At 34.8% G+C, this 18,948-nt stretch overlaps 1 protein-coding gene across 5 annotated transcripts in view; it reads left to right on the top strand.

Moving 5' to 3' along the window:
* Nucleotides 1-18,948, top strand: part of BRINP3 (BMP/retinoic acid inducible neural specific 3) — a 482,278-nt gene that overhangs the window by 296,126 nt on the left and 167,204 nt on the right. For all 5 annotated transcript variants that reach the window (XM_006067708.4, XM_006067709.4, XM_006067707.4 and 2 more), the window contains one exon: nucleotides 15,070-15,175. In XM_006067708.4, the coding sequence (XP_006067770.1) occupies nucleotides 15,070-15,175 (106 nt within the window). The remainder of the gene's footprint in view (nucleotides 1-15,069; nucleotides 15,176-18,948) is intronic.

Genomic DNA, 18,948 nt, shown 5'->3' with positions numbered 1-18,948 from the left:
TCCAATGAATATTCAGGATTGATTTCCTTTAGGATTGACTGGTTTGACCTCCTTGCTGTCCAAGAGACTCTCAAGTGTCTTCTCCAGCATCACAGTTCAAAAGCATCAATTCTTTGGCACTCATATTTCTTTATGCTCTGCCTCTCACATCCATACATGACTACTAGAAAAACTATAGTTTTGACTATACGGACCTTTGTGGGCAAAGTGATGGAGGAGGGCATGGCAACTCACTCCAGTATTCTTGCCTGGAGAATCCCATGGACAGAGGAGCCTGGAAAGATATAGAACATACGGTGCCAAAGAGTCTGACATGATTGAAGCAACTTAACACACTCACACAGAAAGTAATCAACACTTGTGTTTTACTTTTTAAAAGCCTGGGGTAGAGTAATTTAAGAATATATGGAGGGTTATATTTCAAGGCATTAATGAATTAATACTTATAATAATAGCTAACTCACTTGGCTTTCCATCAAAATTATATTAACCAGTACATTCATAGCAATATTTATTGTTCATGAGAATGACCCAAGATATTACACTATTCTAATTGACTTGTACTTCAATCCAGATCAATTAAATTGTGCTTTGTTATAACTTTATTGCTAGAGTGAGAGAAAGAAAGTCAGAGAGAATGAATTAGATTGATTATGGCAAGCAAAGTTTCAGAAACAAGTCTAGAGTACTGGAAAGCCAACATGATATTTGAAATGGTTGCAAGATTCTAAAGTCAAAAGGGTCAAAACCAGTTCAGTTTCATTTCTTGTGTCATAGGGAGTTAGTAAAGCTTCCCTAGGTTCTAGATACCTCATTTGTGTAATAATATAGTGAGTCTATGTGATTTCTAGGACTCCTGATAGCTCTAAAATTTATGTATGCTGCCTCTACTCCATTTTCTTCAAGAGGTTTTCAAAAATGTTAGAGTATTTTTAAATAAAGATTTCTAAGTAATAAGTAAAATATCTGCAGATTTGGTTCACAATTATTATTTCTACCATGTGCCAGGCAGTGTTTAATTATGAGTAAGGATTTTATAGTAAAATAAGTAAAAAAGACAGAATAAGTAGATGATTGTAATTATATAATTCCCATATTGAAACATAAAGAATATTTTGTGGTAAGAAAAAGAGTAAGATATTAAAATATCTTGAGGGTTTTAATCTCCTAATTCTTAGTATATTTACTCTCCTAATAATGTTCTACGCTTGGGAAATAGTGCTTTTAATTTTGTTTAAAAATTCATTGCTTTTAAAAGTCTTTCCAAGTAGACCCATGGGGTCTTTTTTTGATACCATTGTCGTCATTAGAAATTCTCTTTTGAGGACTAGTTATGGAAATTCAGTAAACACTTGTCTTTTTAATGTCAAACAATAGGATATTTGTCAAAAATTTCTGAACTTTTTAACCAAAGTAAACCTAAAAATTAACATTAGGAAAAATTGAAATTTAAATAGCTTGCTTATATGATTATATTTTTTCTTGTGCTTCCCTGGTGGCTCAGCTGGTAAAGAATCTGCCTGCATTGTGGGAGACCTGGGTTCAATCCCTGGACTGGAAAGATTCCCCTGGAGAAGGGAACGGCTATCCACTCCACTCCAGTTTCTGCCCTGGAGAAGTCCATGGACTGTATAGCATGGGGTCTCAGAGTCTGACACGATTGAGCAATTTTCACTTTCACTATGCATGAGATTATTAGGAAAAGGCTAATTTCTTTTTAGTATTTTTTGGAATTATGAATACCTACAAAATAAATAAGAATTATTAATCTTCAAGTTAGTTCCTAGTGGATGGCTAATTTATCATGTATGAATCTGTAATTATAGAATAGTTATAATCGTAGTTTTGAAAGAAGATAAAATAAATATGATATTTTAAGATAATAGGGATGTGTTTTAAGTTAAGCTATTATATTAATCATCTAAAAATAACTCTTATTTTAAATAATCATTCAGTGTCAGATTTTAGTACTTTCTTTTTGCAAAATCACATTATAATAATAATAAATTTGAAAGGTACATTTGAAAGGTAAATTTGCAAAGATACAAGCTAGTATTGTAGTATTGGAGAGATGACAAATGGATAGATGACAGATAAATAGATAGATATCACCCACCCTGGTATTCTTACCTGGAGAATTCCACAGACAGAGAAGCCTGGCAGGTTACAGTCCATAGGGTCGCAAAGAGTCAGACACGACTGAAGTGACTGAGCACTCATAGATGTAGACATAGATGACATGGTCCCTGCCCTGATGTAATTCATGAGGACAATAATATTAGCCAATATTTATTGGTAAATATGCCACAGATATAAAGCATATATACAGAAAGTACACAATCATGTTCAGATTGTGTTGAGCTTGGAATGTCTTTCAACCATCAACATCTATATAGAAGAATAAAACATTACCAGAATCCAAGAAATCCCACTTATACCTTCTTCTGTGACTTCTATTCACAAAGTCTAACCAACATTCTGATTTGTTACATCATAGATCATTTTTGTCTGATATTGAGCTTCTTATTAGTGGAAGTATAATATATGTGACTTATTTTACCTGATGTTATATTTGTGAGATTCATTCTAGTTATTCTGCGCCATTGACTTTATTCTTATTGTGGTACAGTATTTGAATCCTCAATTTACTTATACATCAAATTATTAATTAACAATTGATTTTTTTTTCTGTTAGAGATTATTAAGAATGGTGTTTCTGTGAACATATTTACATGTTTCTTTTGGTTACAGACATTTTCATATAGTATTTATATATTTGGCTGTATGTCTGGCTCTTAAGGGAGAAGGCAATGGCAACCCACTCCAGTACCCCCTTGCCTGGAGAATCCCATGGATGGAAAAGCCTGGTGGGCTACAGTCCATGGGGTTATGAAGAGTAGGACACGACTGAGCAACTTCATGTTCATTTTCACTTTCATCCATTGGAGAAGGAAATGGCAACCCACTCCAGTATTCTTGCCTGGAGAATCCCAGGGATGGAGGAGCCTGGTGGGCTGCCATTTATGGGGTGGCACAGAGTTGCACACGACTAATGCGACTTAGCAGTAGGAGCAGCAGCAGCTGGCTCTTATGATGTGCCAACATCTGTTTATGTAGATGGTTACAAAGAATTTTCTAAAGTGGATGTGGTTGTACCAATTTATAGTCCTGGGTACAGTGTATGAGAATTCTACTTCTTTTACATTATTATCAAAACTTGGCATTTTCTATCTTCATACTATTTGTAGCCATTTGAGAACGAATAATGCTCATTGTTCTTTTAAATACCCTGATAAGGAAACTGCAGTTTCATGATCATCAAATGTTAGCATCATCTATTTTGTCAAGTTTTCTTTTTTTTTAAGTATTGCTATTGCTGTCTTGGGCTTCCCTGGTGGCTCAGATGGTAAAGGATCCACCTGCAATGTGGGAGATTCAGATTTGATCCCTGGTTTGGAAAGATCCCCTGGAGAAGGGAATTTCAACCACTCCAGTATTCTGGCCCAGAGAATTCCATGGACAGAAGTGCCTGGAGAGTTACAGTCCATGGAGTCACAAAGATTTGGACACAATGGCGTGACTAACACTTTCACTTTCATTGCCATCTTGCTATTGATTTGTAGATTTCTGCCTTTTGGACCTGTTCATCTATAAAAGAAAGGTATTGAAATCTGAAACTAAGCTATTGTATTCATCCATTTCTTTTTACAGTTTTGTAAATTTTTGCCTTACCTAGCTCAATGCACTGTTGTTAAACACATAGATATTAAGTATTATTATATCTTCTTGGAGAGATGACAGTTTTATCATTGTGTGATGTCCTTCCTTATCCCTGTAGCTCTACTAGCTTCAAAGTCTGCTCTGTCTGAAATTAAGATAGTTCTGTAATTATCCTGTTACTTTTTTAATTATATTTTCTCTATTTATTTATTTTTTAATATACTTTTAATTTGAAGTGGCCTCCTTGTGGACAGTATGTAGTTGGACCTTGTTTTCCGCTCCATTCTGACAATCTCTGTCTTTTAATTGGTGTGTTGATGTTCAAAACTGATTATTGATACAGTTATTTCATTTAAGTGAAATGAATGTGAAGAATGATAGAATAATACAAGAGATGGGAGGACAAATTAAGCTTATTTTATTATTATAAGTTACTCACATTATCCATGAAGTGGTATAGTGTTATCTGAAAGTAGACTTGAATTAGTTATAATTTCTAATTGCATGCTCCAGGATGATGACTAGAAAATGTAAAAAAAAAAAAAGAAACAACAAAAAAGGAATTATAACCCATATGCTAAGAAAGGAGAGAAAATGGAATAATGTAAAATGCTTTGTTAAAACCAAAAAAAGGCAGACAAAGAAAGAAAGACAAAAATAGAAAAAAATAATAAGGTCAACAAACAGGAAACAATAATGAATATGGTACATATTAACCTAACTTTACCAATTGAGCATCATCTCACACACTAGTAAAGTAATGCTCAAAATTCTCCAAGCCAGGCTTCAGCAATACGTGAACCATGAACTTCCTGATGTTCAAGCTGGTTTTAAAAAAGGCAGAGGAACCAGAGATCAAATTGCCAACATCAGCTGGATCATCGAAAAAGCAAGAGAGTTCCAAAAAAACATCTATTTCTGCTTTATTGACTATGCCAAAGCCTTTGACTGTGTGGATCACAATAAACTGTGGAAAATTCTGAAAGAGATGGAAACCTGTATGCAGGTCAGGAAGCAACAGTTAGAACTGAACATGGAACAACAGACTGGTTCCAAATAGGAAAAGGAATAAATCAAGGCTGTATATTGTCACCCTGCTTATTTAACTTATATACAGAGTACATCATGAGAAAGCTGGGCTGAAAGAAGCACAAACTGGAATCAAGATTGCTGGGAGAAATATCAGATATGCAGATACACCACCCTTATGGCAGAAAGTGAAGAGGAACTAAGGAGCCTCTTGGTGAAAGTGAAAGAGGAGAGTGAAAAAGTTGGCCTAAAGCTTAACATTCAGAAAACTAAGATCATGGCATCTGGTCCCATCACTTCATGGGAAATAGATGGGGAAACAGTGGAAACGGTGTCAGACTTTATTTTTTGGGGCTCCAAAATCACTACAGATGGTGATTGCAGCCATGAAATTAAAAAACGCTTACTCCTTGGAAGAAAAGTTATGACCAACTAGATAGCATATTAAAAAGCAGAGACATTACTTTGCCAACAAAGTTGGCAGTAATGAACAAAGGTTCATCTAGTCAAGGCTATGGTTTTTCCAGTGGTCATGTATGGATGTGAGAGATGGACAGTGAAGAAAGCTGAGCGCCGAAGAATTGATGCTTTTGAACTGTGGTGTTGGAGAAGACTCTTGAGAGTCCCTTGGACTTCAAGGACATCTGACTCGTCCATTCTAAAGGAGATCAGCCCTGGGTGTTCATTGGAAGGACTGATGCTAAAGCTGAAACTCCAATACTTTGGCCACCTCATGCGAAGAGTTGACTCATTGGAAAAGACCCTGATGCTGGGAGGGATTGGGGCAGGAGGAGAAGGGGACGACAGAGGATGAGATGGCTGGATGGCATCACTGACTCAATGGACATGAGTTTGAGTGACTCTGGGAGTTGGTGATGGACAGGGAGGCCTGGCGTGCTGTGATTCCTGGGTCGCAAAGAGTCGGACACGACTGAGAGACTGAAGTGAACTGAACTGAACCTAACTTTGACTATCTATCTATAAGCATACACACTTTATATATATATATATATGTATATACACAATATGTATATTTTGGTATTATTATTTTGAACAAACTGTTATCAGTTCAGCCAAGTAAGAATAAGAAAAACAAAAGTTTTCATTTTGTCTTCATTTATTCCTTCTTTGATGTTCTTCTTTATATAGATCTGAGTTTCTGAGCTATAATATTTTCAACATTTTCCTTTATAAGGAGCTTCTTGTAACATTTCTTGCAAGACCAGTCTACTGACAATAAATTTTCTCAATTTTTGTCTGTGAATGTATATTTCTTCTTCATTTTCGAAGGATAACTTTGCAGGGCATAAAATTCTAGGTTGATAGGCTTTTTTGCTCAAGAATATAAATATTTCAGTGTCTCATTTGTTTCTGAGAATCTGGATGTAATTTCTTATGTTAGTTCTTCTGTGGGTAACATATTTTATTCCTCTGGCTTCCAGGATTTATTCTTTAATTTTGATTTTTTGTAATTTATAAATGATATGCTTAGTTTAGCTTCTATTTGGTGTTTTCTGAGTTTCCTGGATCTTTGGTTTGATCTTAGACATTAATTTGAGGAAATTCTAGGTCATTTTTGTTTCTTTTTTTTTTTTTCCTGTTCCTTGTTCTCTTTTCTTTCTGAAATTCTCTTGTTTTTGTCACACATTTTGTGTTTGTTCTTCAATCATTGGATATCTATTCCTTCAAAAAAAAAAAAAAAAAACCTTAGTCTCTGTTGTCTTTATTTTTGATTTTTGAGTTTCTATTGATATATCCTTTAGCTCAGAGATTCTTCCCTCAGATCTGTTGACTAATGAACCCATCAAAGGCATTTTTCTTTTCCATTGTGGTGTTTTTTTTTTTCTATAGCATTTTTTTCAGTTCTTTCTTGGATTTTCTTCTCTCTACTTAACTTGTGTATCTGTTTTTATATACTAATTTATCCATTAGAGCTCTTAGTGTATTAATTATAGTAATTTTAAATTTTTGATCTGATAATTCCAGCATCCTTGCCATGTCTTGTTCTGGTGCTTGCTCTGTCTCATCAGATTGTGTTTTGTGCCTTTTGTATTCCTTGTAACTTTTTCTTGGTAGGTGAATGTGATTGATGGGTAAAAGGAACTGCTAGAAACAGGTCTTGAGTAATGTGATGATGAGGTGTGGAGAAAGGGAAGTGTTCTATTATCCTATCGTTTGGTCATTTTTTTATAGAGTTTATGCCTTTGGACTGCAAAATTCATAAAGTGTCTCAGATTTTTCCTCCCTCACACCTGGAATTGGACAAGATGGTTAGAAAGGGCTGCTGCTGCTGCTACTGCTGCTGCTACTGCTGCTGCTGCTAAGTCGCTTCAGTCTTGTCCGACACTGTGCGACCCCATAGACGGCAGCCCACCAGACACTCCTGTCCCTGGGATTCTCCAGGCAAGAACACTTGGAGTGGGTTGCCATTTCCTTCTCCAATTGCATGAAAGTGAAAAGTGAAAGTGAAGTCGCTTGGTTGTGTCCGACTCTTTGCGACCCTTTGGACTTTAGCCTACCAGGCTCCTCCGTCCATGGGATTCTCCAGGCAAGAGTACTGGAGTGGGATGCCATTGCCTTCTCCGAGAAAGGGCTAGAATCAGGTATTTCCCTTCCCCTAGATCACTCAGGCTGAGATAATCCTATAGAAAGTTAACCTCTGATTATCTAGCTTTCTCTGAGGACAGAATAGAGCAGAGTGTTCTAGAGTATTTCAAAATGGTTTCTTTTCCATCCCACTGTGGAAAGCAAGAGGATATTATTCTTAAATATTTACTGTAGGAAGCTGGTTGAGTTCCTTGAAGTAAATCTCAAAAAATGGTGGAAAGTCTTCTTATGACTGGATCTCCCTGTTATTTTTAATTCCCAAACTTTCCACACACACACATGTGTTTGTCACTAAGTTGTGGCTGACTCTTTTTGTGATCCCATAGACTGTAGCACATCAGGCTCCTGTGTCCATGGGATTTTCCAAGCAAGAATACTGGAGTTGGTAGCCATTCTCTTCTCCAGGATATCTTACCAACCCAGGGATCAAACCCAGGCCTCCCCACTGCAGGCAGATTCTTTACTGTCTGAGCCACCACCATGGAAGCCCTTCCACACATTTGCTGTCAACAGTTTGTCAGTGGAAGTTCAGGTGTTCTTACCCTAGCACTGATTCCTATGATTGTTTGAACATGAATTTCTGCTTTGTACTGTGACTCCCTGTATTCCCTGTCTGTCTTTCCAATCTTGGAGCAGCAGTTTGTTTCCTTCTTATGGATGTAAGAAGACTTATGGATTTTTCCATCTGTTTTACTTGTTATGAGGAGGGAATGGCAACTTCCAAGCTCCTTATATGCAGAACTGGAAACCAGAGATCATATGGATTTCTTCATATATTCTGCATATTGAGTCATTTGTTGGAATACAATTATGTTAACTGACATTTTTGATAAAGAGATAGTAAAGTTAATAACTTTTGATATAAAATCTGTACAAAAATGCATGTATATATTTGAAAAAATATTAGTTTTTATATTAAATGAGAAAACTTGTTAAGACATAAAAATACAATATGAGACAAATATGGTTGATGTCCTCTATTTTTCTTCTATTTTTAAAAAATTTTTAGTTTTGAAGTTTATTTTTCATTAGGCAATAATTGCTTTGCAATGTTGTGTTGGTTTCTGCTGTACAACATGGATCACCCATAAGTATACATAGGCCCCCTCCCTCTTGAACGCCCTCCCATCCCGCTAGGTTGTCACAGAACACCGTGTTGTGCTTCCTGTGCTACACAGCAACTTCCCACTAGCTAGCTATTTTACATACGGGCGTGTGTGTGTTTCAGTGCTCCTCTCCCAATTAGCCCCACCCTCTTTTTCCACTGTGGTGTCCACAAGTCTGTTCTCTGTCTGTATCTTTATTCTTGCCATGCAAATAGGCTCATCAGTACCACTATAAAGTGTGTGAGGTGATTAAAGATTAGAAGGATTATTTCTGGAAGAAGGGGCATTTGACATGCATTATACAGTAGAGTGTCTCTGAGGGAAATGTGAAAAAATGTGGTCCACCTTAAAAATTGTAGGCAGTATCTGGTAGTGTAGTTCATCTGGATATAGATACCCATAATCAATTTCATTGGTCCTCCCACACCAACCCCCGTGTAGATGGTTTTTTTCACTGTAATATAGGTTAGCAGGATCCTCTCTTAAATGTTAACACTTCTTTTGTATTATATGGCTAAGATGTAAGATTGTAGAGGAGACAATTGAATGCAGAAGGAAGATATTAGGTTTTCTTTTTGAGCATAACTCTTTGTAAATGAGTTACATTATACTTATCTATTGTTCCATATATATAATGAATGGCGATATGAAATTATTCAAAAACTTTCGATATACTCTAACTTTGGAACCAATTGAATATAATATTTTTAAAGAAAAAATGGTTGTAAACAATAAAACACATGAAAATTTGACGCTATGAATAAACAGTGGCCCCGAATAGGAATTACTCCTAATCACAACCATTTTCAAGTCTGGTAAAAAGTTGAAAGCAAACATGTAATCAGGGAAAGCAATTGTTTCTCTCGGTTTTTCAATTTATTTCACTGCTTGAATTTCCAACATAAACATGTATTAATTTTGCTATTAAAAATAACAGGTTGGAACAAACAAGAATCCTGCTATTCCATGTTCTTATCAAATGATCAATAAATAGTCTAGAAATGACAAGTCATTGTAATAGAAAATAGACACATTCTTGTCTTTTTTTTTTTTTGAGTTTAAGAGGTAAAAATACTTTCCCCTCTTAAGTTTAGATAAAATTTCCAGGAACATTAAAACTTTAAAAAATGTGCATTTACAGATTTGCAATAAGAGATATACTATTTATACAGTTATACATATTATTGAGTTGCTGATAAATAATTATTTCGGTCAAAATGATGAACTAATTTTTTTTCGATTTGAAGAAAGCATGGAGTAATAGCAGTTTCACAGAGCTGGTATGTTTCACACATATGGTATATGTGTATGTATAATTTTACAAAGTGCATATGCATTTTCCATCCCTTTTTTCCATTCAATGTGGATAAAGTTTTTCTCATACAAGCATACTTTTCTGAGACTCATTAGTTGTCTTCTATACTTGAGTTAAGTCAACTTTTTCTGTTTTCAGTGTAGTTGCTGTTCTATCCTTTTCTGTGCAAACTGCCTATTTTTTTTTCTATATCATTGTCTTAGATTTAGTCTTAAGGATTATTCTTAATATATTGTGCTTGATTTTCACATTGATGTGATTTGTAAAATTTGTGCATAGCCTCATTTAAGGGTGTGGTTGATCCCCTGGAGAAGGGAATAGCTACCCAGTCCAGGATTCTCACCTGGAGAATTCCATAGCTAGAGGAGCCTTGTGGGCAACATACCATGGGGTTGCAAAGAGTCAGACATGGCTAAAACTTGATTTAGGATTATCTAAAATATAGGCACTCTTTTTCTCTTTTCAAAGAAAAATGTTAATATGCAGCACTGATGTCAGAAAAAAAAAATTACAATTTTACAGTCTTAGAAGTAGGCTGTGAATGATTCCAAAAAGTTTACCCCAGGGCTATTATTGTGCCTCTGCCTTTCAATAGGAAACACTTACACACACCTTACACTTGCTGTGCAATCGTTACTGTCCTCCAGGCCCATGATAAGCACATAGCATTGTTTATCTCATGTTTCTTCACAAACTCTTCAGACCGTAAGAAAATTTTAACTATTTCACTGGACAGAAACTTGAAACTTAGATCTAATAAGTGGTGGAATTCTAATGATGATCAGAAATATTTTAAAGATATAATGTGATAATTTTATTAATAAAACAACACTCTCTAATAATACTGTTTTCCTTTAAGAATGTGGTGTGTTTTGTGTTTGATTACTCTTTTTTGTTCCACTTTTTTTTTTCATCGTTTTAACTTTTTTCTATTCTTGTCTTTTTGCTTGAGATTCAAGCAAATATGATTCTTATTGAATTAATTTTATAAATCCAATTCATTTTTGTGACATGTTTCTGATATTACCTTTAGGATATGTAAGACCCAGAAAATGATCAAAAATAACAAAGCCTGCTTATTTCCAAATGAAATATTGATGCCATTTTATTTTAACCTAAATAAAGTTGAATTTATATTATTATTTATTTAATTCCAAGTCATCCGTTTTAATAAGAAGGTTATTTATTTTCTTTTATTCTCTGTAAACTTCTCTGATTGTGAAAATGATAGATGGTAGTTTAATGAAACAAAACAGAAACAATATAGGAAAAGTTGAAATGAAAACATGGTCATATTTTTCACTTAATACTTTTAATATCCTCTCTGAATTTTAACAACGTATTTAAAAACAGTTTACGCCAGTTGTCAATTAAAGAAGAGCACATTTGTAACAGTGTGAAGACAAATTTTTGCTAAATATCAGTACATTTTGAAAAGTTTTGATTTTACAGCTGGGCAAGTCATAGTTTCTGTTCTTGTACACAAAATACCCCTCTTCAGCTTCCCAGCCCCTTAATTTTCCTCATGATTTTCAGACAAAACCACAAATCAATGTAACACCTCAGAAAGGATATCATTTTTGTGTCCTAAAATCTATTTTCCTTTGTTTCAGCATCCTCTCACCAAGAGATAATTGATTAAAAGAAAAACATGTTTTTTACTCTGCATGTCATTTCTAAAAACACTGAAGGCTATCAGTACTGGGTTATTGTTAGTCTTCATCATTTTTATGTTTAGCTATTGAGTTTAGCTTCCTTTGTTACATTACATATGGAAACCTCTAAGTCAGATGCTCATCTGCCCGCTGATAAACAGAGTTGAAATCATTTGTGGCACAACTATAGAATTCATTTTTGGAGAGTTAGCATCTTTATACAAATGTTTATACATTAAGTTAGCTTTTATTACTCTCTTCATTTTTATTCCTTTCATTAGCATTGAAAATATAAAATATTATAGACACATTTGTTAGATTGACATGTAGGGTTCTTAAAAAATAGTACAATTGGAAAAATAGATTTGCATCATTGAACATGCTAGAGTTTTTGAACTTTATATTAAATCAAACTGATTAGTGAAATTGGTTATGAATGATAAAGTATAAAATAAAGTTATAAATAGGAATATGCAATATTATTATCATTATTATTGTATACTCTAGAGGTGAAGGAATAAAATGATTGATAGAAATAGAGGTAGTACCTGGGAAATCCCATGGACAGATAAGCCTGGCAGGCTACCATCCATGGGGTCACAAAGAGTTGGACATGATTGAGCAACTGAACAGCAACTGAACACACACACAGAGATATTCAAATATTCTGAAAATTTGTGAGACTTTTATTTAAATCCCCTGTATTTATTCTCAAGAACATAGTAATTGAATTAGGAATTGTCTGCAATGAGATAAAATAATCCTGTTTATCCTCTTTCAACAATTAGCTGTCTAGGATTACATACCAATTTCTAAGATCTCATATGTCAATGAGAATATTTATTTAGAAAGCTTCCTTAAAATGGCAATATTAGAGTTTGTATTAATGTGGTATGTATGTTTGTGTGTGTGTGTTGGGGGGGGGGATAAACTACCTGATAGAACAAGATGAAGATTTATATTATCTCAAATTCTAAATGGTCTTCCCAGGTGGCTCAGTGATAAAGAATTAGCCTGCCAATGCAGGAGATGAGTTCGATCCCTTGATTGGGAAGATCCCCTGAAGAAGGAAATGGTAACCTACTCCAGTATTCTTGCCTGGGAAATCCCAGAGACAGAAAATTCTCCTGTTATTCTTTGTTATGATTCATTTATATTTAATATTATTTATACACACATGCATATGTACATGGCTGTATATGACACATCAACATCAGAAATTATTCTCCTAAAGAAAATAAGGAATATTCAATGTCACCACCGGAGAGCAGCAGTAGAGGAGAACACAAGTGTATGTGGTGTTAGAGAAAGAGTAAACCACATCCCCTGTGGTTGCTGTGTGCTCATAGCCAATCTGGGCTATTCTAAAGGACTTGCTGTTTAGAAAATGTGATAGAACTGTCATAATACAATTATGCATTCTCTCCATGCACCTGAGGCGGCATGTCCATCGCTGCCCTGTCTTTATCACCTGTGTTTTTGACTCCCAAAATAGTGATTCCATGTTTGACATAGCTTCCAAGAAATATACTACATTGTCATTTCTTCTATTGGATCTTTTCAACTAACAGTGTTGTTCAAGTCAGAGTCAAAATGGTCAAAATCAGGCTTCCTTAAATGGAGTTTCTTTGCCTTATATTTTAATGTTATCACTTAGTCTAGAAACTTCATTCTCAATGTTTCATAATCTTATGAGTTCTAGTTTTTCAAAACCCATCTTCTTCAGATAAATCATATTGCCACTGTCCCACTCAGGCCTTCATTATCTTAATAATGGCATTAATGTCTTCCTAGGTTTGACTTTCCCCTCACACTGTCCTCTTGTTTTTTTCTAGTATTAATACCTGTGGGTTTACACAAGAGCATGATTTGTTCTGCAAATACTTCAGTAAACAAATAAGCAATATCCCCTGTGCTTGGTGGAGCTTGCATTCTAATGAGAGGTGTTGACAATAATCATGAAAAATGAGTAAATTATACGGCATGTTATAAGCTAAAAACTACTGTGGAAAAGATAGAACAAGGTAAGAAGCAGAGGAAATAATAGTTGGAAGAAGGAAATGTGGGAAGGTATGTTCATTTAACATTGGTTAGTCCAAGTGATCTGGAGAGAGATACATTTGAGTAGATATGAAGAAAGTGAAGGAGTAAGCTCACAAATACTTTGAGGAAGAGAATTTCAGATACAGGAACAGCAAGTCAAAAATCATGAGATAGGAGAAGAGCCTAGCGTGTTCTGGGAACAGCAAAGAAGCCGTTGTGCTTGGGATGGAGTAAATAACGAAGAGAAGGAGAGAGATAAGTTAGAGAGGTATTGGGGAGCTTGAAAATAGAGCATTTTTTCAGTTATACCAAAGAGTTCTGGCTTTCACTCTGAGAGAGGTGGGATGCCATTGTGTGGCTGTAGACTGTGAAATGAAATGAGATCAACAATGTTTTGCATACCTTTCTGGTTGTTGAGAGTATCTTTTTAAAACCAGTCCAGGTTCGATGCACGATACTGGATGCTTGGGGCTGGTGCACTGGGACGACCCAGAGGGATGGAATGGGGAGGGAGGAGGGAGGAGGGCTCAGGATGGGGAACACATGTATACCTGTGGCGGATTCATTTTGATATTTGGCAAAACTAATACAATTATGTAAAGTTTAAAAATAAAATAAAATTAAAAAAAAAAGAAAAAAAGAAACAAAAACAAAAACAAAAAAACTCCAAAATGATTATAATACTCCTCTGCTTTAAAATATGTTTGTATTTAAAAAAAAAATATCCTCAGGATAAATTTCCAGTCTGATATAATCACTTAAACATCTCATCTGATACTATTCATCCCACAATACCCATGGGAGGGGGGAAATCACTCTATGTGATTCCATAATTAAGTGCTAAGGCTGGACTCTGCAAACCATAACTTTATACAAATGGTGAAGTAATACAAGTGGGAATCATTAGGGCCTACTTTGTGTAGGTGTTTGAACACAAGGTCAATCTTGAGGGTAAAAAAAAAATCAATTTATCTAAAAGGAGAAAGGTGGGATAAGGTGAAGGATGTTGTATAAGCAAAAGCAGAGAATTAACAAAGTCCAACTGGCTGGCAAGATTGCCTGCCTGCTGGGAAAACAGGGGCAGATGGACGCCAAGCAGAAGAGTTTAAATATTGATACCAGCATAAAAGAGTAGGAAATCGTAGATTTTTAAGTAGAAAAATGAAATAATAAAATCAGTCTTTAGACAGTAGCCTGGAAGATGGTTTTGATTTATTGATGGGAGATGAACAAACAAGAAACTAGTCTCAAATGAGTCAAAACTTGCTTTCTGCCTAAAGGAGCATGCTCTGTCATATCTTGGTAAATTCAGTCTTGGCAAATTCGGTAACCATATGAGTGATGTTGTTGACTAAGGAGGGCTTCCATTATTTTCTCTGAAGATTGATGCATGGCCAAAGGGAAGGAAATGGAATTGAAAATAAAGGCATCATTTGTATTCTTTCTGCTTAGGTGTATTGTTGATGTGTATCAGATCCTAGACCTTTTAGTGATGTTTACTATCCAATGTATGCGTGTGTGACAACTATTAATAGATTGGAAAGAACATGGTAAGGTCTGGTACATATAATAAAGTTGATGTTTTGTTCTTCAGGTAACAGAAACACGGACGGGTCCTCTTGGCTGCAGTAACTATGACAACCTAGATTCTGTCAGTTCTGTTCTGGTTCAGAGTCCTGAGAATAAGATTCAGTTGCAAGGTATGTAGCTGAAATTTCATTAATTTTCTATAAGCCTGAATGACAGTTATCCAGTTGTGATTTCTTTCTTCTTCTTCTCTTTTTTTTTTTTTTTTTTTAAATAAGCTGTGTGTTCAGTACTAGGCTTTTAAAATTCTTATAAAAGGCTCCTAATCTTTAACTGATATAAACATTCTAGACCAGATGAAGAGAATGTCAAAATTCACTTTACTTTTTAAATTAAATAATTGATAAGAATTGAAAATGCATCGTGATAATATTTTTGTTCCATACAGTGATCATTGTCTCAATAAGTAGCAGTTTTCCTTACCTTTCCTTGAGCTTTAACTTTTTCCTCATGAAAGTGAAAGTGGAAGTTGCTCAGTTGTGTTGGACTCTTTGCAACCCCATGGACTGTACAGTCCATGGAATTTTCTAGGCCAGAATACAGGAGTGGGTAGCCTTTCCCTTCTCCAGGGCATCTTCCCAACCCAGGGATCGAACAAAAGTCCCCCACCTTGCAGGAGGATTCTTTACCAGCTGAGCCACAGGGGAAGCCCTTTTTCCTCATAGATTCTGATAAGAATTGTAACCATATTTAAGTATACTGTAATGTGAAACTTTGACATTTTAAACATAACTTAATATGATAGTTAAGGCTGCCTTTCTATTCTGACAAATAGGTACATGCTTAGGAGTATATTAACAAAATATTTATACTTGCATTATTTCTTTTATAAAGATAGATTCATGATAATGGTAATAGTTTATCATCTTCTTTCTATTACTGTACTTTGTGAAATAATTCAATAGAGAACTTTTTAAAACTGTAATTTTATTTTATCCCCTAAATGTTTAAGCATGTGTATATCACTCTTTCATACAGACATGGAAATGTTATATATCCACATGTTTAAACATGTACTAGCTGAATAAGTTCAAAAATGCCTTTTTGATGACACATAATCTACATTTAATTGACTGATCAAAGGGGTAATTTTGAGTTGTTCTTCTCTAGTCTACCTTCTTCAATTGCTTAATTTAGAGCTATATTTGCATTATTCAGTTTTACATAAAAATGTTTAACATTTCAGAAATTTATGAGATTTTCTCTCAATTTTTCCATCTAAAAATTTAAAGGCATCAGGTTATTTAAATTTAACTTAAGTAATAAATAGATTTCATTCAATTTGAATTGTACAGAGTCACAGAGAAAGTGCTTAAATTTTTAAACTCTAAATGCTATCCAAGTTATTATTGTCAATTTTAGCTTTAAAGTTATTGAAATATTTTCTCTAACTTAAATAGAAGCACAATCTCTCACTATTACCTATAATTCTTTACTATTCACCCCTTTTTAAAATGTATTGACTTTCCATCAGAGTATTAATTTTACTAGAAAAAGACAAGGAATTTTTATATCAAATACATTTATTTCAATTGATACAATTTATTTATTAACACTTTTGATTTTTATCTTTGTGAATTAACACTATTGATTTACTGTGTTTGGTATTAAGAATATAATATTTAAACACAAAACTTCTGCCTCTTATCAGCCTTGGAAAAAAATCAGCACAAGGAATAAATGAAGAGACATGCCCCTTTTGTATAACTATTTTTTCTATTCCCTTCAATTTATGTAAAACAGAAACCTGCATCTCTTTCACCTTTTACTACTTGCTAGGACTAGTTACAACTATATTTGTACCACAGTGCACAAAGTCCCTTGCAAAGATAATACTGTGAAAATCAATATCAAGGCCCTCAATATCCCATGTACTCTTCTTTCTTAAATTTCATCTGTACTTACAAGTTTCATGTTGATTCACCTATTCAATCTCACCTTTATTATATATTAAAAATATATATACATATATATATATAGTATATAGCAAAAAATAGTAGCCCTTTGCCACTAAAAAGAAAAAAAAGGAATGCAAAACTCTCACCAATTCCAGAATATTACCATAGTACATCTCTTTGAAAAGTATTTATAAAACCCTGGGTCACTATATGTGGCAATTGCAAAAACTGATGTTTAAGAAGAATCTTTTATTAAAGTACTACCATAGGTTTTTGTGTCTTTCATAGTTAGCTGGTTTTATTGATAGATGTGCATAGGTATGGATGATATATGTGTGTGTGAGAGAGAGAGACCTTGTGTTTTGCTTGTAAGAATGAGGTGAAGTACTAGAATCAGTGTTTGGTCCATTTGGAGATATTGAGTTCAGCTCTATTATTGACCTTCTTCTTCTGAATGGATTAAAGATCTAAACATAAGACCAGAAACTATATAACTCCTAGAGGAGAACATAGGCAAAACACTCTCTGACATACATCACAGCAGGATCCTCTATGACCCACCTCCCAGAATATTGGAAATAAAAGCAAAAATAAACAAATGGGACCTAATTAACCTTAAAAGCTTCTGCACATCAAAGGAAACTATTAGCAAGGTGAAAAGACAGCCTTCAGAATGGGAGAAGATAACAGCAAATGAAGCAACTGACAAACAACTAATCTCGAGAATATACAAGCAACTCCTACAGCTCAACTCCAGAAAAATAAATGACCCAATCAAAAAATGGGCCAAAGAACTAAATAGACATTTCTCCAAAGAAGACATACAGATGGCTAACAAACACATGAAAAGATGCTCAACATCACTCATTATCAGAGAAATGCAAATCAAAACCACTATGAGGTACCATTTCACACCAGTCAGAATGGCTGTAATCCAAAAGTCTACAAATAATAAATGCTGGAGAGGGTGTGGAGAAAAGGGAACCCTCTTACACTGTTGGTGGGAATGCAAACTAGTACAGCCACTATGGAGAACAGTGTGGAGATTCCTTAAAAAACTTGAAATAGAACTGCCCTATGGCCCAGCAATCCCACTGCTGGGCATACACACTGAGGAAACCAGAAGGGAAAGAGACATGTGTACCCCAATGTTCATCGCAGCACTGTTTATAATAGCCAGGACATGGAAGCAACCTAGATATCCATCAGCAGATGAATGGATAAGAAAGCAGTGGTACATATACACAATGGAGTATTACTCAGCCATTAAAAAGAATACATTTGAATCAGTTCTAATGAGGTGGATGAAACTGGAGCCTATTATACAGAGTGAAGTAAGCCAGAAAGGAAAACACCCATACAGGATACTAACGCATATATATGGAATTTAGAAAGATGGTAACAATAACCCTGTGTACGAGACAGCAAAAGAGACACTGATGTATAGAACAGTCTTATGGACTCTGTGGGAGAGGGAGAGGGTGGGAAGATTTGGGAGAATGGCATTGAAACATGTAAAATATCATGTATGAAACGAGTTGCCAGTCCAGGTTCGACGCACGATACTGGATGCTTGGGGCTGGTGCACTGGGACGACCCAGGGGGATGGTGTGGGGAGGGAGGAGGGAGGAGGGTTCAGGATGGGGAACACATGTATACCTGTGGCAGATTCATTTTGATATTTGGCAAAACTAATACAATTATGTAAAGTTTAAAAATAAAATAAAATTTAAAAAAAAAAGAAAAAGAATTGTTCTTGAAGTAGAATTTTATCGGAGCAAAGAAATCAACAATAAGAATTACTGAGGTACAGCATTAGGCAAAAAATTCAAAATGAATTCCATGACTTAACTATCTATATTAGAATTGACATTCATAAATGAGATGTCAGAGAGATGCATTATACATTAACACATTGATTTTGACTGAAAACAAATGAAATCAAATGTTTCCTGGCAGCAAGTAAGCTGAATTTATCTCCTTTCTGT

This window comes from Bubalus bubalis, chromosome 5 (assembly GCF_019923935.1).
Source record: "Bubalus bubalis isolate 160015118507 breed Murrah chromosome 5, NDDB_SH_1, whole genome shotgun sequence".
In the NCBI taxonomy this organism is placed as follows: Eukaryota; Metazoa; Chordata; class Mammalia; order Artiodactyla; family Bovidae; genus Bubalus; species Bubalus bubalis.
The sequence above is the reverse complement of the archived record's forward strand: the minus strand, read 5'-3'. Positions and strand labels throughout refer to the sequence as shown.